We start from the raw sequence: 26,232 nt of genomic DNA on the forward strand, positions 1-26,232 counted from the left end.
TGATTGGTCGACGGGCATTGCTCAAACAACCCTGTCGCAGGCAGCTGGCAGCAGAACAGCCTGCTGCAGCTCGCACTCAGGTGCCAGACGCGCATTCAGCCAGTGTTGCCTGCCGTGAAATTAACGTCCGCATCGCAAATGCGCTTTGCCGTCGGTGTCGCTGTCGGTGATTGTTTTTATATATTAATGTGTGTATATTTTTGTACGTGTTTAATCTAACTGGACATTGCCGACGGTTTGGTATTGGGTGAGATTCAAAGGAAGAGAACTGATATATCGAATTCGTCTGTCAAACATTGTTATACCCTGAACCCATTGAAAATGGGAAATCAGGGTATAATGGTTTTGTTAAAAGTATGTAACAGGCAGAAGGAGGCGTGGCAGACCCCACAAAGTATATATATATATTCTTGATCAGGGCGACGAGCTGAGTTGATTTAGCCATGTCCGTCTGACTGTCCGTCCGTCCGTCCTTATGTATGAACGCGTCGATCTCAGAAGATATAAGAGCTAGAGACTTGAAATTTTGTTTCCTAGGTCCGTGTGTGTCACGCGCATATCGAATTTATCACTAAAAATCTATAACAACTCCCGATATTTTATTATCGATTAAAAACCTTATCGAAAGCTAGTTTTTTAATTATATCTTCTACACCTTTAGAGCTAGAGCTTTCAAATTTTAAATGTAGACTTATGTGTATTTTATAAAATTTCGATTTTTGTTAAAACTTACCCCCCACCCCTAAATTCAACCGCTCACCCTCACACTTGTAAAAGGCGTATTTCAAGTAGTAGAGACTTGTGCTTTGGAATGTACATACATTTGAACATTATGATCAAGCTCTGATTGATATTATTATGATCATTAAGATTGGACGGCTAGAAATTAAATTATTCAACAAATAAATTCGTATTATATTGCCCACCCTGCAGCGCAGCCTGAGCGCAGTCGCTGCTTACTGCGCAGTTAGGAGAGCGCGTTTTAATACGTGCGTGTGTATGTATGTGTGCCTAAACGTAGTGTAGAGTGAGTAGAATATCAGATTGGAGGGTTCCGGGTATCTCCTAGTCGAGCAGTCTCGACTAGAGTTTTCTTACTTGTTTTAATTTCGAGTTGATTTTTATGCGGAACATTTGTTCAGCTGCATGTGCATGGCGCACCTTGCGAATACCACCTGTTTGGCAATTCAAAGAACAAGCAAACCAAATAAATATATATATATATATATTTTTTTTCATATTGTATAATTGTTCACTATGTTCAGCATATAATTACGTTACAAGTGAAACTGGGTTTGTGCCTTAGCTGCTGCTAGATTCTCGTAGCAGCTTGGAAGAAATTTATAATTTGGCCAATTGGTAATATAGTCCGATTTCGAGTCCTATGGGGAAATATCTGGGATTAAATATCTAGTCTATAATCTAGAGAAACATAGCCTTCAAGTACAGTGCAACGCAGGTGTTCTCACTCAGGTGCTGCCATTTGTTGCCCTCGCCCCCAAATGGAAATCGTCTAGCATCAATATGGCAGCACCCAACAAATGAATGGATCCCGTGATCAGCACATCCAGCTCAATGTGGGCCGGATAACGTTTGCGCATCTCAACGAAGGCATCCCAGACCGTGTTGTACATTCGCCCGCGGTTGACCTGCTTATTAGCATCGCACAGCTGCTGCCAGGCTTCGGCGATCAGGCTGGCTCGCTCCCGCTGCGCCTCATCACTGTAGCAGACGCTGGTCTGGTTGGGATCATTGGCCTTGGCGCTGGACAAATTGGGCACAAAGCAAACCATATCGAAGCTACACGACTGCTGCAGCACCTGCAGCAGGGCCTTTGTATCCGTATCACCAGTGCGATTAAAGACCAAGATACTTGGATTGCGACTGTAAATAGAAAGAGAGAGAGAGAGATCAGAATAGAATATGGAATATAGATGATGTAGAGAAAAGACATAGTAGTAGAAATAGTAGCAGAATAGACGGTAGATAGTACCAATAGCATTGTTGGTACAGATAATATAGATAATAGGTATAGGAAGGATAGATAGATGTATAATAGATAGTTAATATGGCATGGGATGGAATAGAACAGAGGGTGGATAGTAGATATAGTGTAGAATGTATAACTATAGCATTATTGGTACAGATAATATGTATAGGAAGGATAGATGTAGGATAGATAGTAAATATGGCATGGGATGGAAAAGAACAGAGTGTGGATAGTAGATATAGTGTAGAATGTATAACTATAGCATTATTGGTACAGATAATATAGATGATATGTATGGGAAGGATAGATAGATGTAGAATAGTAGATATAGTGTCGATTGTATAACTATATAGATAGATGGTAAGGATTGTATAGATAGTAGAAGATAGCATAGGATAGTAGGGATAAGATTGATAGTAGATATGATTGGATACGTGGATAGATTTATAGATGGAAAGATAGACAGATGTAATAGATAGTTAAAGGAGTACAGGACATAGATAGTACAGATGATCTGGTTCCAAAATACAGCATATGGACATAGATAGTACTCGTGGAATGCAGAGAATAGATAGGAGCATGATATGATGTGATAAAGTATGCCAAGTATAATTAGTATAGAATACACATCAACTACATCTCATGTCACCCATGGCATACCTTGATTTTGTGCTCTTCCGATACCAGTTGCAGCAGACGCGTATGCTCTCCACTGTGTGGGCTCCATCCAGATGGATGCGCATGTTCTCGTATTGGACCAGCTGGCAGCGACCGGGCCAATTGGCCTGGCTGATGCCGTGGAGCACCTCGTCGGTGAGCTGCAGCCAGTTGAGGGGATAGTCGCGGTGCAGTCGACCCGTTGACTGGCGCAGCCAGTCGTAGGCCAACGCGATGGCCAGACACCCATTGAGTCGAACATAGTCGTTGCAGCTGTTCAGAAAGTCGGAGCGCTGATTGAGGGCGAATAGCTCCTCGGCCTGGGGCACCTCGAAGAGCTGGGCGTGCTTTTCGGCTGCCCGTTCGCGTATCACCTGCAGGCACTCCGGCTGCGTCACGTGCGTATAGACGTGGGCGCCGGGCTTGATGATGCCCGCCTTCTGCCAGGCGATCTGCTTGATGGTGTTGCCCAGCACTTGAGTATGCTCCAGCGACAGGGACGTGATGCCCGCCGTGCGCACATTGCGCAAAATGTTCGTGCAGTCGAGCTCACCGCCGATGCCCACCTCCAGCACCACCACATCCACGCGCTCCGCGATGAACACATGGAACCCGACGATGGTCAGGAACATAAAGAACGCCGGCATATCCCGTTCATGCTCCCGACCGAACAGCAGACGATCGTAGACCAGCCTGAAGAAATGCGTGAACTTCGCCTTGGCCAGCGGCTCGCCATTGATCCGTATGCGCTCGTTCGTGGACACCAAATGGGGCGAACTGTAGAAGCCCGTCCGTGCTCCATACTGCCGCAATATCGACTCGGTCAGCGCACAAGTGGAGCCCTAAATGAAACCAAACTCAGTCACAGCATCAAATCAAAACAACTAAAATAGTTCTAGCCGAATCCAGCACAGATTGCATTCGCTATTCACATATAAAATTAACACTTTTCCCTTCTCACTTCTCACTTCTCACTTATCAGCTATCAGCTATCAGTTCTCAGTTGTCAATGAACATGCTAATTATGTCATACACTGTGAGAAAATACGTACAATTATATATGTTTATGTTTATGTATCTAAATAAACAAATATATTACACAAAAAATAAATAAATATTAAAACAAAATCATATACATATTTTTTTAATAAATACTAATATAAAAATTAAAAAATATGTAAAATTTTGTAAATAAAGAAGCATAGAAACAAAATAATTTTTAATATTTCATATTCTTTTCTAATTGATTTTTGAAACTTTCGTTTTCAATATAACTATAATTATATAATTATAATTAATAATTATAATTATAATTTATAATTATACTCAACTAAATATTTTTTTGCTAAAACTATGAATTAAACGTACTCAGTCTTTATACTCATTCACGAAAGTGAAATGAGTATATTGGTTTTGTTCTATTTGTCGTTTGTATGAAGAAACTCTCTAGATTCCTGATTTCTGTTTCATAGAAAACTAAATTCTAAAAACAAAAAATGAAATCAGAAAAAAAATAAATCTAAAAACAAAACGAAAAAAAAAAAACAATATTTGTTTTTATCAAATTCCGTTTGGATTTTGAATCATTTCAAAGGTGTTAAGTGCTTAGAGTTTATCAATAGATAGTTAACTTAATGAAAATTTGCCCTATCTAATCTTTTGGTCAACTCAATATATGTATATGCAATATCTTTGAATAGTTGATGAACTTTTTAAGCCAATTTCCTACTATTCAAATATATATATATATATATATATATATATATATATATATATATATATATATATATATATATATATATACATATGTATTTATAGAAGCAGGTAAACGTGAAGCTAGACTTGTTTTCTATTATTGTTTTGGCACCTCGTGTTAATTTCGTATTGTTTATCAACCAGGAAAAGCGGCAGGTGTTGGAATTGGGTGAAGGGAGTTGACAGAAGCTACGTACCTTGCCCTTGGTGCCGGCTACATGAATAACGGACAGCTTCTCCACATCTTCTAAGGTTAAGCCACTCCGCTCTAGATACTTCAATGTAATGGCCAGCGTATCGCAGCGAGTGTTAATAGAGTTCTGGATGCTTTCCCGATTCGACTGCAGATCTTTCAGCTGCTCAATGTCAGCCTAGAAGCAACAACAATTAAGAGAGCTATGCACCCCAGCCAGGAAGTTAACTTACATTATATTCCGCTTCCTCTCGAGCATCCTGCTCGGTGAGCGTCCTACGGCGATCCGAGAAGACGAGCTCCGAGAACGAGTACTTCATCTGATCCGGCTGCGGCTGGGAGCAGCCATTAATACCGACAGCTGGCCTCTGCAGCGCCTTCAGTGTGGGCGGTTTTGTGGCCAACTGGCGCAATTTGATTGTGTTGTTCATCCGTCTGGTGCCGCTCAATAATGCTACATCCAGGCAGATCGTTGCTATTGTTCGTACTAAGCGAAGAGGCTTTCGCAATGGCATTCTATTACGTTCTACGCTTTCTCTCTCTCTCACTCTCTCTTTCTGTCTATGTTAAAGCTCTCTCTATCGCTCTCAGTGCTTCTCTTGCTATCAATGTTAAGCTCTACGTTAAAATATATAATTGATCAACTTCTAAAGTGAATTGACATATTTATAATATAAACAATATGGATGCGTGCACGACCAAGAAAAGATTAGATAAGATCAATGTGTTCATTAATCGGACATGCAACGATGACACACAAATTTACACATGCAAATATTTCATTTATTGATTTTTAAGCATGCAAAATCAAAAGAAATTCAAAGATAACGTATATTTGATAAGGCGCGATTTCGCAACAAGTGGATAAATATCGCTTACAGTTAATATCGGCAATAGCGATAACGATACATTTCAAACAAAAATTTGCTAGGTGGCAACATCGATAAAACACGCATGTAGACACACACAAACATACCTACACACACAGGCGCATTCTCGCGGTTCAATATATTTACATTTTTTTTTTAATGTTCACAGCAAATTTCTATTCTATTAACAATTATAATGTGTTAAGTGGCCGGAAATGTCATTTACAAAGCAGTGTACAGTGGCACCGGTGTCACCGTAGGCTGGCAGCTTTTGTTTCACTAGTAGAAATCATTTAAAATTTATGTTTAGTTTCAACCGAAAAAACCGCGTTTCTACACTTCATACACGCTGCACGTGTGAGCGTGTGAATGGCATAACTACAAAATTGCGATAATTTCAGTGCTTGCTGTGTTTACGTTAGCTGCTGTATGCGTGTGCTTGCGTACGTGTGAGCATGAGTGAGTGTATCAGTGCGTGAGTGAGTGTATGAGTGCACGCACGTGTAAACAATAATAATAAAAGACATGACGGAAACAACTGATGTGCCAGCATCTAGGTAAGTGCCATAAAATACAAAATTAAATATAATTGAATTCATACTATTGCACACACACACAAACAGTCGGATTTCGCGTCTGGGTAACTGCGAGGTCTGCGCCAGCCAGCCGGCGCGCTACGCCTGCCCCAAATGCGAGGTGAAAACGTGCTGCCTCAGTTGCGTACAGATCCACAAGCGGGAGCTGGAGTGCGACGGCAAACGGGATCGCACCAAATTCATGCCCATCAGCGAAATGACCGAGCGTGAATTCATGAGCGACTACTGCTTCCTCGAGGAGTGCACCCGCTATGCCGAGCATCGCAAGAAGGACCCGTGCAAACGCTATACGCAGCAGCAGCGACAGTTGCCTCTGCCACTGCATCGGCTTCGCAATGCAGCCACAGAGCGCGGCACGCGTCTGCAATTCATGCTGGACAACTTCAGCCGGCACAAGGAGAACACCACTTATCTGAACTGGAAGGAGCGCTGCATCTACTGGCAAATCGAATGGCTGTTTGTTCATATGGATAGCGAAACGCCGACACGCTTCGTGGAAAAGCGCTGCAGTGAACAGCAAACACTCGAACAATTGCTGGAGAAATATCTGGATATACAGCAGGACTTGGCCCTCACACACCGCAAGGTGCTGCAACATCATCAGACCGCTGGCATTGGCGAGCTCAGCCTCTGGCTGCGTGCCGAGGGCGTCAAACGGAGTGGCCAACGCTGCTATCCACTGGCAGCCTACAAAACACTCCGCTCGAACCTGGCGGGCAAGACAATTGTCGAATATCCAACCATATACATCAGCTACGAACAGCGTCCACCTGCTGGCCTTGAGCCGATTGATAGCGGTAAGTTTTACACTCGACCTATTCAATACAAATCGCTGTAGCTTTCGATCTTTGCAGATGAGGAAGTGGAGGCAGCTAGCAGTGATCCGCAACCAACGGCCGCGAAACGTGCCAAGGCCGAGACAGATGATCCAGCTGAGCGAGCTGAGCCATCAGAGCCATCGAAGCCAGAAAAACCAACGAAGCAGCTGCCCGAGCTGAAGGACATTTACTCATTGGCAGATAGCTTTGGCGTCGACTCCTCCTCGGAGAGCAGCAGCAGCAGCGGCGACGAGGAGCTGCTTAGTGATGATGAAAATGTAGACAATTAAACAATAAGCAAACAGTTTAAACAATTAGCATAAGATAAAGTTAACTTTGTGCATGACTTACAAAATGTTGCCAAATTCATGCAGAAAAATTTATAGAAATTTCGTCAACTAACCTAAAAGAAATGTTGTGAAAGAAGTGACGAATAGAAAATACCCTGTATACCATAACGATTATATATGTATTTTATACAAAAAAAAAATGTTAGCTTTATATAAATAAATATAAAAATATAAAACATAATTAGCTAATAGTAGATCATCTCTTTGAACTGTGCAAGACGTTACAAAAGAGCTTAACAGATCCAGTGATGGAACTGCCATAATTTGAAGTGGAGCCTATGCAATATGAACTGAGTTAATTGTTCAAAAGGCCAGCAAAGTTGTGCAGCCCTGCGCCAAATTAGTTCCGCCAATGCAAATATGAACTGTTTTCCCCAAATCCGCCTTCCTCTATTGGCATCTCTTTCCCACAAATGTGATGGAATACATTCTAAATGGCAAAACACAGAATTTCAAATTTATTTATGAATTTATTTATTTTGTTTTATTTTTTTATAGGCTAATTAAATAATAAAATTTCTAAGGGAGAGAAAAAAGTGTCAATTTTAGCTCTGCCTATATATATATATAAATACTATATTTATATATATATCCGTATAGGCGTAATCATATGTGAGCTCTTTGTGTACATTTCGGGTTTGTATAATGCAATTTCTTTAATTATAGCATTATATACGATATACCAATTAGTTGCTTTTGTACATCATACATAAGTGCACAATATTCATATATATATATATATTTCATTCATATATATATAAGTTATAAATTTCATTTTGTATTTGTATTTTTAAATCGATTTGTTTTATTTTTGCCTGCACCAGTTTGTTTTTTTTTTTTTCTTTTCTGTTTTAGGTAACTAAAAATTAAATTAATTCTGATTTTACACAAAAAATTATAATAATTAACACATAGAGACAAAAAGTCGTAACAATCAAAAATTAACATTGTTTCTGCATACAAAAAAAAAAAAAAAACAAAAAAAAAACATTGAAGCAAATGGAATATTTGATAAATATGAATTATGTATATCAATATATGTATATATATATATATTTATACATTGAATTAATGCAAAAAGTAGAACAACTAAATTTTTCCTTTTCGCTTTCAATAATCTTTTGCTTATAAATATGTATATATATATATTTTGAAACATTTCGAAACTGCTCTTTTCTTCTCATACTCTTTCTCTTCCATTCAACAATACGTACACGCTTTGCTTTTTCTATCAACGTAAATCAAGAATCGAATTTAAGAATCGTACGACTAAAATTTATGCAAAAATACAAGAGAATAATGAATTAATTAATATAATATATATATATATATATATATATATATATATTTAGTTAAGCAAACGATTTTCTTGCTTGGGTGGGGGAGGAGGTGTGGCTGAATGGCATATTCCAATCGTTTCCATAAGGAGGGGAAATACAAATTTACATTTATATATATATATATATTTTTTTTTTCTTTTTCGCTAATCATACATAAATTTGATATCAATTTCACTAAACGCACACAGTCATACAATTACGGTTTGCTTGGCTGATTTTGTAAGGACAGATATAGGAAGGAAGCGAAACGAAAAACAAAAACAAAATCGAAGTAAACAACGAAAACACACGCAGTGAAGCTGCCAATTCGTTATATTTGTCTCGTGTTTTATCTGTCTGTCCTATCCAGCATGCAGAAAGTTATAAAAGAAAGTATTTTTGTTGTTGCTCGTGTTTGTGTGTCGTTGTCGATGTTGTTGTTGTTGTTGTTGTTGTAGTTGTTCAGCTCTTGTGTTGCTTACGTATTACTTGGGAATTCTATATAATATTATTTGTTAACATTTTCATTCGCTACTCCAATTGCTGCTATTGTTGCTGCTGCTGCTGCGCCTGTTGTTGTTGTTGTGGTTGCTGCTGTTGTTGCATTGGCATCGCGCCAGGCACAAAGAAACCGCCTTGTGGCACAGCAACCGGCGCCATTGCTGGCGCCAGCACATTCTGTGGCGCTGCCGAGATGGGCGCACCAGATGGATTGAATACATCAACGTAGGAGTTCTTCAGCGCTGCAATAAAAACAATGCAAATTCATGAATATTGGCAACAACATTGGCTAGCTGCCACACGTACTGCGATTGCGCTTAATTTTGAACATGTTCGATTGAAGCTTTGGCTGCGCGCCACCAGGCACCGTTGCTGCTCCTGCTCCTGCTGCGGCTGCGGTTGCTGTCGGTACTGGAGGTGCCGGCGAGGCAGCTGGCGCAGGCATTGTAGGGATTTCGGCTGCTGCTGGTGCGCCTGCATACATTGTCTCCTGATAGCCCGATCCGTAATCGTATTCCCCTTGATTCTCATAGACATTCGCATTGTTGGACAGCTCCGGTGCAGTCATAGACTGCTGTGGCAACAGATTTGGCGCCGCCATTGGCGTTGGCACATTACCCAAGGAATTGAGAGCTGGTGCTGGTGTGGCGCCCATGTCGCTCATCTTTGGTGGCGGCTTAAATGATTCCGCCTCATCGGCATTGCCCTCAGTGTTTGTCCAGCACTTGCGCTCCTTATCCCAAACAATTGTCGGATTCTTGTCATCCGGCAGAATCATTTGATTTTTGGGCTTCAGCGAAAACTTGTTCCACAGCCCACCAAACCAGCCGGAGTTCTGGTTGCCCTGTCCGCTGTAAGGCATGTAAAGGATTAAGATTTTCTTTATTGGATTTGCTGCATTGCTGCATTCTTACCTTGGCAAGCCGCCGGCTCCGGCCTGTTGCTGTTGCTGCTGCTGTTTGCCTGTCGTTGCTGTTGCACTGCCGGATGTAGAATTTCCGGCCGTAACAGCTCCATCGTCGTCATCGTAACTCTTTGATTTTGGCATCGAAATTGTGGGTAGCCTTTGCTGATGTTGCTGTTGATCGAGTGTTGTGGTGGTTGTTGGTGTTTTCGATAATTTGTTGTTGGTTTTTTATAAATGTGCGTGCGATTTTTTTTTTTTGCAGACATGAAACGTTTTTGAGTTTTTTTTTTTGGATTTGGTAGGGGTTTGGAGAAATGGCAGTTGATTAGTTTTGGTTATTTGGCAAACGTAAAGCAAAGAAATTAGTTAAAGTGCGATAACACACATACATAAATATATATTAATATATAAATATATATATAAATGTATATATATATAGACAGTAAATAGATAGATATATAGATTTCAAGTTAGTGAAATACATAAAATGAGATTTTAGTTACTCAACTGGCGCAGTCAAAAATAGAAACTTAAACCAGGCGCTCATCGAATTGCAATTGAATATTTCTATAGCTTAAGCTTACAATTTTGCATTTAGTTCTTGTGTTTTGTATATAACTGTATAATATATTGCCTAAACATTATTTGTTTGCATATGAAATCACAGAGTGCCATTTTTACAGTTAACTGTTGTACATACATACATATGTATGTATGTCTTTGATTCTGAATTGCGCGCAGGTACTTAAAAGGCGAGCGACAGAGACAGAGACAGACAAAGTAAGAGAGAGAGAGAGTGAAAGAGAGCGAAAATGAAAAGCTGTCACGAGCAGCAATCAAACGACGCGCGCAGCGTGTTCTTTTCCTCTTCTTTTTTATGCAGTCTGGCAACGCTGTGCGCATTGCTTTTACATATTGCGATTTATAACTGTTTCTTAGTGCTAAGAGCCAAGCCGGCGCCGCCATTGCCATCATCGGTGGGGGCATCGATGTCGAATGTGCGTACCACGCCCATTCTGGGTGTTGCCTTTGCAGTCGCTGCTGTTGCTGTTGTTATTGTAGTTGTTGTTTGCTTTTTCGCATCCAAATAGGCTTCGAATTTGCTCAAGCTCTGCTCCACTTCGGTGCACATTTTCTTATAGTTGATCGGTATGGCCGGGTTGGCAATTAGCTCCTGCATTGACCACACATGTTGAGGCGTGGCAGCCGCTGCTACTGCAACTGGCTGTCGCTGACGATGTTGTTGCCGGTGATGCTGCTCCTGCTCCTGCTGCTGCGGCTGCTGCTGGTACCGTTGCCGCTGCTTGATGATGCCCAATTTGCTGAGAAAATCATCGTTGCGCTGCAGCACATAATAATCATCGTATTCGTCATAGCCAACATCGTTCTCATCATCATCATCATCGTCATCCTCGTCCACATCATCATCATCATCGTCATAGTCATCCTCGGCCAGCTCCTCACCCTCGGCATCCTCGTTAATAACATAATCATGCATCATATATCGATAGCGCAGCATCTCACTGCGATCAGCATTCGCCTCAGCATCGTAACTGCTGCGCTGCTGCTGCTGCTGTTGAGCAGCGCTCAATGGCATATCAATCGGATAGGTTCCATTGAATACAATATGAGATTTGCTTTTGCCGCTGCTGCTGGTGCTTTTACTTAGGCTATAGTTGTTGCTCGTGCTGTGTTTGGTCAGCGCTAGGCTGTAGCTCTTGCTGTTATCGCTATCGTTATCATTAGCGTTATCGATATCGCAGTCTTGCTCCGCTGCCTCATCAATTGTCGTGGGCAGATCAAAGTTGACGCGCTTAACACCGCCTGTTGCTGCTGCCGCTGTGGCTGTTGTTGCTGCTACTGTGCTTGTTGCTGTTGCTGTCGTTGTTGTGGCTGGCTTGGCTAACACCGGCTTGGCTGGTATGAAGCGCGTGGGCGTGGTTAATGTTTTGGGCACAACATTTATCAAATTGTTGCTACTTTGTAAACTATTCACGCGACTAGCAATTGTTGTTAATGTGGCGTTGCTTGTTGCTGTTGCATAATTGCTGCTGCTGCTGTTGCTTCTGCTGTTGCTGGTAGCATTATGTTTATTTATGGCTATAATGCTACTTACATCATTCAAATTAAATGGCTTCGCTGTTGTTGTTGCAGTCATTTCCGCAATATTGTTGGCGTTGCTGCTGCTGTTGCCAAATTGCAATTTGCGCGACAATTGTTTGCTCTTGTCCTGGTCATGGCTGGCGCAATGCATTTGCTTGCCATTGCCAGCAGCGTGCAGCTTTAAGGCATTGTGTTTAAAGCGATTGTTGCTATGGTCCATTATGTTGCTGCTACTGCTGCTGCTGCTCTTGCTGTTGCTGCTGTAAGCACTTGGCTCCGGCAGCTGCAATTGTTTCAGCTGTGTTTGCTCCACATCAGCATCTAATTCAGCTTCAGCTTCAGCTACAGTTTCAGCTGCTGCTGTTGCTACAATATTGTTGCTAGTGTCTAGATTGCTGCTACTCATGTTGTTGCTGTCGTCAGCAATTTGGTCATTGCTCTCCATCTGCGCCAGCTGCATTCCAAGTGTGTGTGTGTGTGTGTGATTAGAAACATTAGCAACAGATTGCTGATTGAGAATTGCATGCAGCGCGCTTTTACAATTGTCGCTCTTAACAAAATTATGAACAATTTCCAAAATAAAACTACATAAAACAAATCATAAACTTAATGCCAACCACAACAGCGAGTTTAAATCTAAATCAAATTTGTATAATCATATAAAATGCACAAAATTTATAACCAAGAAGAAGAAGAATGTATGGGCTCTGAGCAAAATTTGTAACTAAAAGTGCGACGCAACTGTTGCCGCTACTGCTGCTGCTGTTGCGGCTGCTGCTACTACACCTACCTCATCGCCAAACGGCTGCTGTCCATCCCCGGGCCAATAATCGTAGCCAGATGTTGCTGCTGGCTGTGCATCATAGGCCTGCGTATTGTGGCTGCCATATGCCTCGGTTGCAGTCTCAATGTGCCCATAGACAGCGCTCGGCTTCAACTGTTGCTGTGAGGAATCATACAGATGTTGCTGTTGCTGTTGTTGCTGCTGCTGCTGTTGCTGTTGCTGCTGTGCTGTATTCGGATCGTAGTACAGGGGCGGCGCATAGCTATCGGTGAGCGCTTGCTCGTGACTCGGCTGCACTTGAGCCGATTGCTCATAGTATTCCGGCTGCTGTCGCTGCTGTTGCTGGTGCTCCTGCTGCGTCTCCTGCTCACGCTGCATGGTGTCCTCATATTGCATGTTAAGCTCGCGCATTTGCTTATTCAAATCCACGAATTGCTGATCAATGTCCGCCTGCTGTTGCTGCTGCTCTAGATGTTGTTGCCCTTGTGGCTGCTGCAAATGAAACCGTTAACAATTGTCGAGCATGCAACAGCTGCCACAACTCACCTGATCAGCCAGCGCGCGCAGCTGACGCAGCCATTCCTTTTCCTCAGGTGCACCGACTTGTGGCGCCGCCTGACCGCCGTTTGTTGCATTCGTTGGACTTGCAAAGGACACACGATTGATCAGTATGGGATCGTAAAAGCGCAAGCGCTCGGCCAGTCCGCAAACCTAAACCACAATATCAGATATTACCATATACATCTATACATATATATATGAATGTCTATAGAGCTTACTCGTTTTATAAAGTCCGCATCGTAGCTATCCGGCTTGAGCTCAATGTGATTGGCTATCTGCTCCAGATAGTTGGTGCAGCGGAAATGTTGCCCATAGTCCAGGATGCGTGTGGCCAACAGGAATTTGTAATGCTGGAAGTTCACAATGCTGAACTTGTTATCGTACAGCGAGCGTGCGTACTCGTAGATCTCCGTCATGATGATTGCCTCGTTGCTGGCAAACTCATTGAACGGCTTGTAGTGAGAGGCGCCCAGCAAGATGAGCCTGCAAAGGAAAGCACGGTTGAATGAATAAAGTGCGAGCTGTCCTTGTAACTAGAAGCATTTGAATCGATCAGAGTTTGCTAATCGATATCTAGTGATGACACTCATCGATAAATAGAGAGGGGGCAGTTATAGTTTGAACTATCGATTATTCTTATCTATGCCTGCTCCCTCGATCGATTTCTCAGCTTAATCCACTCCCACTCTCTGCTCACCTGGGCACATTGGCTGTCAGCGTGGTCAGTTCCGTGGCACCGCTGTCGTAACGTCCGAACTCCTCCTGTGCAACTAGATAGCAGAAATGCGCCGCATAGATGTCGCCGCGTTGAAAGAGCGTATCGCCCAGGGCAACCACCGAGCTGCGATCGTATTCGGGCTGGCGCGATTTATTGGTCACCAGGATGGAGAGATGCGAACGCCAGTCGCCCCACTGCTCGTCGCGCAGCTGGCTCACGCAGGCGGGCGTATGACAGCTCTTCATCTGATAGAGCGTCTGCAGCGGATCGTTCGCTTTGATGGCGCGACTGAGAAACTTTTGTGCCACATCTGTGAGGGCATAGCGATCCTCGTAGAGGGCCAAGAAGAACGCGTGCGTCCACAGGTTGTGATCGGTGGCCCATTGCAGCGCCTCCTCGACGTTGCCGCGCAGCACAAAGCTGCGAAACTTGTCGGTGGCAGCTTGCTCCGACATGGGCGGCTCTGTGCCAGCCGCATCTGCATCGCCATCCTGTTCAGTTTCCGCAGCCCCAGCGGCAGCTGGTGCCTTTGTCACAGCCTCGCCATCTGAGTCATTGGCCGTCCCGCTACGATCTGCCACGATACGCGCAGCCGCTGAGTCAGCATCCGCTGATTCGGTGTCCGCTGATTCGGCATCCGCCTCCGGCTCCGGCGCATACGGATATTCGCGCTGATTCTCCAGCAGCAGATCGCCCACATCCGTGTCGGCAATGACCTGGAAAGGGATGCGACGATGTTAACCTGCTGTTAAGTGTAAGGGCAAAGGTCAAGCCGTCGACTTACCCCATTCTGTCGCAGCAGCAGTATGAGTAGATTCCACATTAACGCGTGCGAGGCACGATATTTGTCCACGCTGCCCAGCGGCTTTGTCTGTGTGGCGTACAGAATGCTGCAGGAGCGCGATGGGCCCAAGCGTATCTGCTCCTTGCAGAAGCTAATGATCTTGTCCTTGTGCAGCTTGCGACCCTGCAACGGGCCGGGATAGGCGCGCAGCAGACTGCTGGTGGCATCCTTGATCCTGGGCGCTGCCACATCCACCTCGTTGCGCAAGCGTCCGGGTCCAGCGTACATGGGCCGCACACGCAGCAGCACGCTCATCGAGTAGTTGGCCACCAGATGCGGCTGATTGTGCAGCAGCGGTGTGCGACGGCGCGGCGGACGCGCCACGCTCATGCTGCCCATTGCCGTGGCATCCGCATTGCTGTCGAGAGTCGCTGTTGTTGCACCACCAACAGCAGCTCTAAGCGATGGGCACAAAGAGTTACAAGATTAGTCGAGAATCGTGATGGGCTTTTCATAGGGAACAGCAACAGGCATTATACGAAAATCATAAATCATAAATCAATAAACCAAAAGTATAATTCCAAAGCAAAAATACATGCAAAAAGGGGCGTGGCAGTGTAACGTCTAGGCTTGACAGCGGGTCTAAAGAGTTGGCAGTGTTTTACATTTGTTTTCCCCCAATTACTCCCTATAGCAAACACCATAAACAAATTAGATAGATTGTCAAGACATATATACACGGAGAGTACCAGGTACACCATCTGATAAATGAGAAAACTTTCCTATAGTAAAAGCTAGCTGTCTATCATCAAGATATATAGAGAGAGACAGAGAGAGAGAGAGAGAGAGACGTCTCATGATTAAGCGGACCAAAATCTTGGAGAGCCTCAGCACAACAGTTAGCTATTAAAAGACTGCATATACATATGTATATGTATCAATAGGTTACATCAGATGTATATATTTGCAGTTTTACAGTTACTTTTCTAAGACCTTTTTCACAATTCAATGAAATCCCTGAGCTTCATTGTTGTCTGTTAAGCAGCTGTTAAGATAACAGAGACCTCGCTATGTTAAGTTAAGGCTTAGGCTGATTGCAAGCATTCGGAATCTTGTCTGTTAAGCTGCTGTTAACTGTTAATGAAGCGCTGTTAATAGCACTTTATGTTATCAAACACAACATAAATGCATACATAGTATTTTCTATGAGTGTATTGCAAGCATTGGCAACAGCAACAGGCGACAGCCAACATTAACAGCGTCACATTAACATTAACAGAGCTGAGAACATTTAGGAACGCCTTCGCGCAGATACTATCCATCTTTTCCGAACGATCAATATGTGTGTTCATAGTCCCAAATGTTGTGTGTATATATGGAAAGATATTTACATAATTGATGTCTAAGCAGCGCAACTAACAGCTAAAAAGCTGAAATTTTCAGAAAATTTCATGTCAATAAAGCACAAATTTGGAGCAGAGGAAAACTCTATGCAGAGGATAGATAGGCAGCACTATAATGGCATAGATAGATGTAGAAGATGTGTTTCTTATGTGTGGATGCATGAAGAACTTTGGAACCATGTTTTTTTTTTTTTTTTTTTTTTTGGAAATAGCACAGTCTAGGATGAATTTTGAATTTCGCTTGTGATGCTTTTTTAATCTGATACTCTTGCAATGGGCATAGAGAAAATTGAAGCAAGTTTTTGTTTAATTGGGTCTCACAGCTCTATTCTCTTGGAGTCGTTCGCATTGGAATAATGAATCATATAAGCGGCATTTCGTTTCATGAACAACTCTAGATTTCTATACATGCCTTGAGTATTCGCTTACTTAACTGTATAGGGAGTTATCATATTCAAAGCTTTGGTAATACAAGAGGGCACTAGTCGGACAAAGATATACTTTGAACCGTGCTGAGAGACCCGATATCATTGTTCCGATCAAGTATACTTTATGCCCATTTTTAGTGCTTTGTACTGGGCATATTTAGTTGACTTTAAGCTCCATTTAAGTCTAGGCTAAGCACTCGCTAGCTTTATAATCAATCTGCTCGGAGCACTGCAAGAGTATCCAAACTTTGGCATGCCAAAGTCAGCTGTTCTATTCTCTACTTTGATGAGCATTTAGCATGAGTGTTAGAGAGAGGCAGAGAGAGAGAGAGAGCGAGCGAGAGTTTTGGGTTTGTTTTTGTTTTTTTTTTTTTTTTCTTTGTAGAGACCACCTGATATCAACGCCGCATTCCGAGCCAGCATAATAACGCTTATATCCGGCTATTGTCGCATCCTCACAGTTCAAATTGCTTAACGAACGAGCGCTGGAGATGCCATAGGATGCCATCCTGAGATGTCGATTGTTCTTGTGTGTATCGCTGCCATAGAGGCTGGCGCTGTCATCGCCACCCAGCGTGCTGTTCAATAGATCCGAATAATCATGTTGTTGTTGCATCTGCTGTTGCTGTTGTTGTTGTTGTTGCTGATAGAGATTCAGTTGTTGGCGACGACGATGGAATTCATTTGCTTGTGTTATGTATGCGTGTGTGTACCTAAAGAGGGAGCACATGACGGCGTTTGGTTGTTGTTGTGTGTGTGTGAGTGTGTGTGTGTAAGTGTGTGGTTGTTCGAGTTGTTGTTAGAAACGAAAAACATTAATTGCTTGTTGTTGGTTGTTGGTTGTTATTCTTGTTGCTGTTAGTAGAAGAAGACAGCAGAACTGCAGCGAGCAGTACTTGGAATGCTAGTAAGTAGTACTTCTTTGGGGGGGGGGGGGGGGGGGGAGTTACACAAAGCGCAGCGAGCTAATCGACAAACGAACTAGTGTGAGGTAATGACAGAGAATGACAGTGGATGGTAGAGAGAGAGAGAGAGAGAATGAGAGCGAGCGAGCGAGAGATAGTCGGCTTGATTGGATCTGGGGGATAACACATAATTATTTACGCTGGGAATTTTGAGGGAAATTTCTTGGCAGCGCCGCTGTTAGCTCAATGTTAGACAACATAATGTTAAGTAACATAACGAGTAAGCCAACGAAACTAAACAAATATAAGCAGCGAGAGCAAGTGACGCTCGTTAGCACCAAAGTAAAAGGAGATCAGCAAATAAGTGAGGTGAATTGAGTTGAGGTAAGTAAAGGTAGCTACGACAACATGCCCAAGGAGTTGTAAGAGAATAACGGTAACAAAAAAGTTAAAGTAACGAGTAACGAATAACCATAAAAGAGTAACGAGTAACGAGCATTTGTTTGACTCTGGCCAAAAAAAAAACGCAACTCTGCAGATGAGAGTTGATGAATTCTATATGTACATATTATAATACTCTACTCATATAATCTATATAAATATTCCATATACAACTAATACTGGCTTGATCTTAACAATCTTACATCTGAAGAACGCTGGAATGAAACAACAATACTGGAATGAAACATTCATTTCCAATACTGAAATTATTTGAGTTTTTTTTACTAAGTTTCATGCCTAAATGAAGCTTTCCAAATTCATAAATGTTCCATTCCAAATGTTCCTATGAAAAAGCTGTAATTGCTGAGCTTGAATAAAGTTTAGATAACTTAAGTGTTTCATTTCCAGTCGTTCCAGTCGAATGTAAGTTTAGATAACTTAAGTGTTTCATTTCCAGTCGTTCCAGGCGAACGTAAACTAATAGTCAAGTGTTCATTTCCTAATCGTTCCCACACTCCCTTATAGTCATATAGCCATAGAATTTTAATCATATTTATAACGGGCATTTCATTTCCAGTCGTTCCATAAACAGATATCAGCCACAAAGGCTACTGACGCTTCGAAAAAAGAAAACTCCTCGAGTGTTTCATTCCCAATTGATTCCACGATTATTACTAACAAACAAAACTCCTCGAGTGTTTCATTCCCGATTGATTCCTAATTTTTCGACATGATTAATATATATTAATAAGTGCTTGGTTAAAGTATTTGTGAAAGTGTTTCATTTCAATACGTTTCTGTGCCTATTTAGTTGATATTCTATTGAGAGTTTGGCCCATTTCGATGGAATTAGTGGCATTAGCTAGTTAAGACCCATGGATTAGCATAGATAAACCAAACAACTAGTGAACTAGCCTAATGGATCAACTGCTCAATCTGCAAAGTTGGCGTGCATGGATTGAGATTGACGTTGGCTACATGTTTATCCGTGGCACTTACCTTTCCCGCTCACTGAGCAGCGCGTCCTCGTTGCCAACGCCAGCCGCGGAGCCAGCGCCGGTGCGGTCCACAAAAGCCCTCGGATCCATGCCGATCAGTTGATCGTGCATCGGATGCTTCACTGCCTTCGTTGCGGCGCCCGCATTCACCGCAGCGCTCATCATCATCTGGCCATACAGCTTGGTATACATGTCCATATAGGCGCGCGGATCACACGACATCTGCTCGTAGATGCTGAACGGATCGTAGCCGGCCGTTGGATTTGCATACTGCATACTGCCATTGACCGAGTCCTTCTTGAGGTCGCTGTTGCGCGAGCTCTTGTTGCGGTAGCCCTCGTAGGTGCGTGGATCCCATTGCTGTTGCTGCCAGTCCGCATGATGCGAGTGCCGCGCTCGCTCCCCGCCATCATGGCTGCGTCGACTGCTGCGCAGTTTGTCCTGCTGCGAGGAGGGCGCCTGCTTCTCCGAGCGCCTCGAGCGATAGTGACTGCTGCCGCGTGGCATCGAATGCATCTCATAGTCATCGTAGTCGATGTCCGCTGCCACACCGCTGCGGCTGTGACGGCTTCCCTTGCTTTTGCGTCCGCCTGTGTCGCGTGGCATCGAACGCATCTCATAGTCATCGTAGTCGATGTCCGCTGGCACAGCGTTGCGGCTGTGACGGCTTCCCTTGCTTTTGCGTCCGCCAGTGCCGCTGCCGGCACCGCCGCCGCCATCGCTGGCTGCCGCCTGGACGGCTGCGTCCGACTCGCCGTCGTAGTTGCTGTTGTTGTTGCTGTACCGCGACATCCGGTATGATGTATCGTCGCGTCGCCACGTATGGCGATCACGCTCTCTTTCGCGTTCCCTTTCACGTTCCCGTTCACGTTCACGCTCCCGTTCTCGCTCCCGTTCGCGGTCCCGTTCTCTGTCGCTGCGCTCTCTGCCACTGCGCTCCGGCTCATGCCTGCGATGCTGATCCGCATCACGGCTGCGCCGCTTCATATCACGGCCCGATTTGCTGCTGCTGTTGCTCTCGTTGTGGCCAGCTGGTCCTCCGCCGGCTCCGCCGCCGCCCACAGCACGCGCCGAGTCCTCTGTTTCGCCTTCGTAGTTGTTGCTCGTGTTGTTGCTGCTATAATGGCGACGATTGCTGCGCAAGCTGCGCATGCTGCGCTCATCCGGCTGTCGTCGCGGCGGCAGGTCATGCCTATCACTTAGCAGCCACTCATCCTCGGACTCGTCCTCGGACTCCAGATCGAGCGAGGCCGCCGGACGGGGTTTGCCGCGTGCATGTTGTTGCTGCTGCTTCTTCTCTAGCAACAGTTGCTGCTGTTGCAACTGCTGCTGCGCGCTCGTCTCACTCTCCTCGTTGCTAATGTGATGTGTCTGATGTATTTCCGTATCCAGTTCGATTGCAGCGGCTGATCCCGATGCACCTGTACCCACTCCTCCTAATCCACCTCCTGCAGCTGCTGCTGCTGTTGTCGGCGCTGTGAGCGACACTGGCGGCTGTACTGGTCGCTGATCCTCCAGATTCTCGCCATCAAGCACCACCTCACGTTGCTCTCCGGACAGCACCACGGCTGGGGCGTGCGTCTCGACGCCCGTTACCACGCGACGCGCTGAGGTCTGCAGCTGTTGCTGCTGAAGATGCTGTTGTTGTTGCTGTTGCTGGTGCTGCTGATGTTGTTGCTGCAGCTGTTGCTGTTGTTGCTGCTGCGGATGGAACAGATCCGTACGCATCGGCTGCTCACCCTCGGAGGTATCCTCGCCATCGGCTTGGCGGTCGGACATATGCAGCGCATTGGTCACATGACTGGCTGGTTCCTCGGTGCCAGTGACCAGACGTTGCTGCTCCACCAGCTCTGGCTGTCCAAGCACAAGTCGCGACAGGCCTGGTGGCGGCAACAGTCCATCCGCCTCCCAGTTGCCCTCGTTGGCCTCCTCCTCGTGCTGCTCAGACAGGTGACTCGTCTGCAGATATTGTGCGCGCTCATCATTGGGCGCTGCTAACAGTACCTCCTGATTCTCATACGGCTGCTCCGGCTGGCTTGGTTCCGGCACCATCATCTGTACAGGCGCAGCTGCCGGCATAGGCACAATTGGAGCTGGAGCTGGTGCTGGTGCTGCCGCTGCCGTTGCACCTTGTGTGGCCAATATATTCACACGCTGGCTTAGTCCACCGGAGCGCTTGAAAGGATTTCCGGCTGCCGCGTCCATTGCCGGTGGTGGCAGCACAGACGTCGCGGCCACAGAAGGGGTGGCCATGGGAGCGGCGGCCGGTGGAGGGGCGGTCACAGGAGGGGCGGCTGGTGGAGGAGCAGTCACTGGAGGGGCTGCTGTTACTGAAGGCCCTGCCACTGAAGGAGCTGCAAGTGGCTGATTTTGGAAAGCTTGTGGGGGCACAATGGCATTCAGTTCGGGCTCCGACACGGGCGACAGTTGCTCCGCTGAGGGCGACAGTAAAGGCGGCAATTCCAATGATTTGCTTGGTTCAGTATTAATATTATTGTTGTTGTTGCTGTTGCTGTTGTTGGTATTGCTGGCATTGAGGTTGTTGCTGGTGTTTAGGTTATTACTGAAGTTGTGCCAGCTGCTCTGGCCCTGCACATTAAATGAATCCTCCACAACGTTAGCTACGGGCGGCACCTCATTATTATGGCTAATGATGCCGCTGTTGCTGTTGCTAATGTTGCTAATGTTGTTAATGTTGTTATTGCTGTTGTTGTTGACGTTATCATTCCAATCGCCCCAATCACCCCAGCCATCGTTTTTGCCACTATTATTATTATCAAAGAGCTCGGCAACTGGCTGTATCTGTGGCTCGGGATGCACCAATGGTGATGGTTGATAATATTGCTGTTGAGTGGACATCATATCGGGCTGTGCATAGGTCAGTGGAACGGCAGGTGCTGGCGCTGGTGCTGTTGCTGGAGCTGGTGCAGAAACAGGAGTAGGAACTGCTGCAGGTGATCCATAACTCAGTGGCTTGGCTTGTGCTGTGCCGGCAAAGTAATTGTTATAGCTGAGCGAAGACGACTGTTGTTCCTGTTCTGGCCAAAATGCTTGTTGGCCGGGCTGTGGCAGCTGTTGTTGAAACATTTGACTGGCATAAAGCTGCGGCTGCGGCTGCGGCTGCGTCTGAGGTTGAGGCTGTGACTGTGACGGCGACTGATTGTGATGTATTTGAGATGGCTGCTGCTGCAATTGTTGTTGCTGTTGCATTTGTTGTTGTTGCTGCATGCGTCGTTGTTGAGGCGGTGGCAGCCAGCCGCTGGCATTGTTGTGCAACATGTTGTCGCAGTGCGTTAGCTGGGAAAGCTGCAAGAAACAAAATCGCAACAGGAAGACAATCAGTTAAAAGTTTGGTAAAATTTAGTGCTAAACATTTTAAGAGCAATGTTAAATAGCTGGCAACGGCTAGGCCTCTCTGTTATTTTTTTCCTCTCCTTATTTAAATACCAATTGAGTATGCACAGTTATTTCTCAATCTCTGCATGCATGTGTATGTGCGAGTGCCTGGGATTGAGTAAAGCTGCCACACAGCTTTTCGAAGACAGCTGTGCTCAATTCACGTTAGGATAGCGCAATCAAATGCTTCGATACCTGCGCTTACATCGCCTTAATTATTATTTGCAGATCAAAATTGCTAATTACTGTTGCTTGCAGGCGACTTTAGTCTGGGGGGCAAATTTAAAATGAGTTAGGCTTTTGACAACAACAAATTAGAAAATAGAACCAAACAAATATATGTGTATTTGTCAATTTGTTATGCCGTGCTTTGCTTTGCCCATGTCTTGTTGATTGTTTCTCTTGTATTGTTGTTGTGCAGCTTTTTTTGCTTCTTTTTTTTTTGTATAATCCAACAATCACAATGGCTGCAGTAGCAGCAGCAGCAACAACAATAACCACGCTGAGCTAAAAGTTTACGTGGACGTTTGCTACGCGCCCCTATACCCGCTTGAAGCACCCACAGTCCCGCACACACACACGCACGCACTCACACTCACAATCTTTTTCGTCGTTTTTATTACCACGGTTTCGCTCTGGTATTTGTTGTTGTCGTTTTCGTACTGCTTGACACAGCAGGTTTTTTTATTCGCTCTGCGGTGCTTCACATGTATGTGTGTATATTATTTACACTTGCATTTTTATAATATTTAATAACTGTATGTTGTGTAAAATTTTGTAAATTTGTGTCTTTTTCGACATCAACGTAAATTCAAAAGTGAAAATAGCTAAATTGGAGCAGTGGTTGGCAGTTAGAAAGAGAGAGAGCTATGTTGCCAGAGAGCCGTCAAAATTTCAGTCGAACTGCAAAAACAAATAGACGTACGAACACACACACACACATACACAGGGTTGAAACCGCTTAAATGTAATTGCACCAAGTGGCCCGGGCGGTGGGGTTGCTGGCACTTGCAGACAACCGATTCGCATAATTAGGCATAAAGCAGCTGATTAGCCGATAAGCAGCCGTCCATCATATTTATAAAAATAACAACAGCTACACCGTCGTCTATGGACCGAAAGAAAAGTGCACACACACACACACACACACACACACACACACACACACTTGGGCCCCACTTCATAAGCACATCAACACAAACACAAGGTGCCAATCCTGGGCCTTTAATTTTTTCTTTACTTGTTCGTTTGTTGTTATAATTGGTATAGTATTTTCGCTATAAACACTTACACGAAACTTTTCCTCAATTACGCCAGTGTGTTACTTATTTATAAGTGTTTGCAGTTTGGTTATTTTGTGTTTAAATGGAATTTTTCGAGTACAAATGCCAACTCGACTTTTCGCAAGCGTTGCCAGTCTGTTACCGCTAGACTAACTTTCCTAACTATTATCTGTTAACGCAGCCTGTTAACGCAAAATTGACTCTTTTAACATATTTCAGCGCAGCCCGATTGACAACAGCTGTTATGAAATCCACAAAGCGATGAGACCATTGTATGTTACTGTTGAAATACCAAATTTAAGTTGTGAAATACCATAAAGACTTGCGCATAAACTGTGTATTCTAGAGTTAAGCGTATATGGTCACTAAAACGTGCTTTCAATCTTCAAACATTCAAGTTATATTTTGTTTTGTTGTATTTATAATTTAATCGACATGGGTAAAAAGGATAAAAACAAAAAGAAAGGCAAGGGTGCCGAGAAAACAGCCATGAAGACGGATAAAAAACTAGCAGCTAAGCAAAAGAAAATGCTTGAGAAGCTCGGGGAGGTAAAGCACGTTTCAAATTTCCAACAAGAGTATGTATACAAAATTTTTAATTTGTGTATTTTATAGGCGGATATTGCGGATATTGTTAAAAAACTGGAAGCTCAAGAGCAGAGCCTAACGACTATAACCGAAAATGTATGCGAAGCACCAACGCCTCGCTCCAATTTCTCGCTAGTAGCACATCCCGAAAAAGAGGAGCTCATCCTCTTTGGCGGCGAGCTGTACAATGGAGCTAAAGTTTGCATTTATAACGACTTGTACTTTTATAATATACCGCGCAACGAGTGGAAGCAACTCCGCTCGCCGTCGGGCCCAACGCCACGCAGTGGCCACCAAATGGTTGCCACAGCTAACGATGGCGGCCAGCTCTGGGTAAGCAATTCGATGAGATACAAATTAGTTTCTCCATTTTATACATGTTGCTGGTTTTTCAGCTATTCGGTGGGGAGCACGCCAGTCCGTCGCAGCTGCAGTTCTACCATTACAAGGATCTCTGGACATTCAGCCTGAAGACGCGCCAATGGTCCAAGATCAATGCACCAAACGGTCCCAGTGCGCGCAGCGGACATCGCATGGTCGTTTCCAAGAAGCGTCTCATCGTCTTTGGCGGCTTTCATGATAACAATCAATCCTATCACTACTACAACGATGTGCACGTCTTCTCGCTGGAGACTTACGAATGGCTGAAGATTGAAATTGCGGGCCCGATCGTGCCGGCTGTGCGCTCCGGCTGCTGTATGGCCGCCGCACCGGACGGCAAGATCTACATATGGGGTGGCTATGCAAGGACCTCAATGAAAAAGGATCTGGATCGAGGCATAACGCACACAGACATGTTTATGCTGGATATGGACAGTAGGGCTTATCTGAGATCCATTGTTGCATATCTAATTTGATTTCCTTTCCCTTCCAGAGTCTGGCAACGGCAACAAGTACAAGTGGAGCACTGTCAAGCCCGGCGGCTATCGCCCGAAGCCGCGCAACAGTGTTGGATGCACCGTTGCAGCAAATGGCAAAGCGTATTGCTTTGGCGGCGTCATGGACGTCAACGAGGATGACGAGAATGTGCAAGGGCAATTCGGGGATGAGCTGCTCGCCTTCGATATGAGCTCGCAAGTGTGGCGCCTGCTAGAGGTTGCACCCAAGACCAAAGGGAGCTCCAAGTCGGATAAGGAGAAGGTGAACGATGTAGAAATGGCTGGCGATGAGTCGACAGCTGCCGAGAAGACGGTCACCACCACCACAGATGGCATATTCACTGTGACCGTGGGCGGTCCTGGCTCCAGTCAAGCCGCCACGCCCTATGTGTCCAAGATACCCAGTCTGTTTGGCCCACCGAGGCGCACAGATGTGCCGTCGCCACGCATGAATCCGGGTCTCTGCGTCTGCAAAGGCATTCTATATCTGTTCGGTGGACTCTACGAGGAGGATGAGAAACAGCATACTTTGAATGATTTCTATGCCTTGGATCTGCACAAGCTGGAGCAATGGAAGGTCCTGATAGCGGGCAATCAGAAGGCGCACGACTGGATCGATGACGATGAGAGCAGCAGCTCCGACGAGGAGTGCTCCGATAGCGATGATGATGATGATGACGAAGACAATGATAATGATGATTCGGAAATGGAAACTGATTGAATGTCCAAGACGCTCTGTATACTGTGTATAGCATGTATTTTGAGCAATACAATTTTTTCTATACACCTGAGCCTTAAATATAGTTTATTAAATTGTAAAGGGTTATTAAAATTGTTTAATTCAAATATTTCCAATTGTTTATCAGTACCGTAGCTGGCAGCTATAATGCATAATAAAGAAATGTATTAAATATCAAAAGAAATACTACATTATTGAAGTCTTGCTAGTATTTTCGTATTAAATTTCTTGCAAAATATACTAAAATGTAGTATTTAATGCATGCCAA

At 44.5% G+C, this 26,232-nt stretch overlaps 6 protein-coding genes across 9 annotated transcripts in view; 2 read left to right on the forward strand and 4 right to left on the reverse strand.

Moving 5' to 3' along the window:
* Positions 1-1,399: 1,399 nt before the first annotated feature.
* Positions 1,400-5,810, reverse strand: Fpgs1 (Folylpolyglutamate synthase 1). Of its 2 annotated transcripts, none has more exons than XM_089265118.1 (5): positions 5,691-5,810; positions 4,829-5,213; positions 4,600-4,773; positions 2,651-3,489; positions 1,400-1,884 (listed from the first exon to the last, which is right to left on the reverse strand). In XM_089265118.1, exons 2-5 carry the CDS (start codon positions 5,108-5,110, stop codon positions 1,470-1,472), a joined length of 1,710 nt encoding a protein of 569 aa, XP_089121244.1. In that variant the 5' UTR covers positions 5,111-5,213; positions 5,691-5,810; the 3' UTR covers positions 1,400-1,469. The 2 variants fall into 2 exon arrangements, with proteins under 2 accessions (XP_089121244.1, XP_017964474.1); XM_018108985.3 differs by having other exon boundaries at positions 5,572-5,772.
* Positions 5,781-7,236, forward strand: LOC108656740 (box C/D snoRNA protein 1). Its single transcript, XM_018108994.3, has 3 exons — positions 5,781-6,021; positions 6,088-6,857; positions 6,915-7,236. The coding sequence occupies exons 1-3, from the start codon at positions 5,990-5,992 to the stop codon at positions 7,166-7,168; spliced, it is 1,056 nt and encodes a 351-aa protein (XP_017964483.1). The 5' UTR covers positions 5,781-5,989; the 3' UTR covers positions 7,169-7,236.
* Positions 7,237-8,052: 816 nt separating this feature from the next.
* On the reverse strand, positions 8,053-23,931 carry Sec16 (endoplasmic reticulum export factor secretory 16). 3 transcript variants are annotated; one of them, XM_089265111.1, is made up of 12 exons: positions 23,768-23,931; positions 19,082-22,386; positions 17,129-17,449; positions 14,906-15,362; positions 14,101-14,837; positions 13,622-13,886; positions 13,389-13,553; positions 12,849-13,331; positions 12,072-12,512; positions 9,963-10,126; positions 9,355-9,899; positions 8,053-9,290 (listed from the first exon to the last, which is right to left on the reverse strand). In XM_089265111.1, the coding sequence occupies exons 2-12, from the start codon at positions 22,357-22,359 to the stop codon at positions 9,094-9,096; spliced, it is 7,053 nt and encodes a 2,350-aa protein (XP_089121237.1). In that variant the 5' UTR covers positions 22,360-22,386; positions 23,768-23,931; the 3' UTR covers positions 8,053-9,093. The 3 variants fall into 3 exon arrangements, with proteins under 3 accessions (XP_089121237.1, XP_089121236.1, XP_089121238.1); XM_089265110.1 differs by having other exon boundaries at positions 12,849-13,334; XM_089265112.1 differs by lacking the exon at positions 12,072-12,512 and having other exon boundaries at positions 12,849-13,334; positions 23,768-23,930.
* Positions 10,070-12,065, reverse strand: LOC149090521 (uncharacterized; the record flags this gene model as incomplete). Its single annotated transcript, XM_089265125.1, has 1 exon — positions 10,070-12,065. A coding segment is annotated over one exon (1,188 nt), but the record flags the coding sequence as incomplete, so codon positions are not given.
* A 136-nt stretch (positions 23,932-24,067) lies between the features above and the next one.
* Positions 24,068-26,165, forward strand: LOC108656737 (kelch domain-containing protein 4). The gene is made up of 4 exons (XM_018108988.3): positions 24,068-24,308; positions 24,375-24,680; positions 24,743-25,163; positions 25,222-26,165. Exons 1-4 carry the CDS (start codon positions 24,195-24,197, stop codon positions 25,944-25,946), a joined length of 1,566 nt encoding a protein of 521 aa, XP_017964477.1. The 5' UTR covers positions 24,068-24,194; the 3' UTR covers positions 25,947-26,165.
* The window catches only part of LOC108658056 (endoplasmic reticulum GDP-fucose transporter), a 178,213-nt gene continuing 176,684 nt past the window's right edge, over positions 24,704-26,232 (reverse strand). Inside the window, exon 2 of the mRNA XM_089265121.1 lies at positions 24,704-24,742. Within this exon, the coding sequence (XP_089121247.1) occupies positions 24,719-24,742 (24 nt within the window). The 3' untranslated portion in view covers positions 24,704-24,718. The remainder of the gene's footprint in view (positions 24,743-26,232) is intronic.

Source organism: Drosophila navojoa, chromosome X (genome assembly GCF_054131105.1).
Source record: "Drosophila navojoa isolate 15081-1374.11 chromosome X, UAZ_NAV_1.0, whole genome shotgun sequence".
NCBI classification, from domain to species: domain Eukaryota; kingdom Metazoa; phylum Arthropoda; class Insecta; order Diptera; family Drosophilidae; genus Drosophila; species Drosophila navojoa.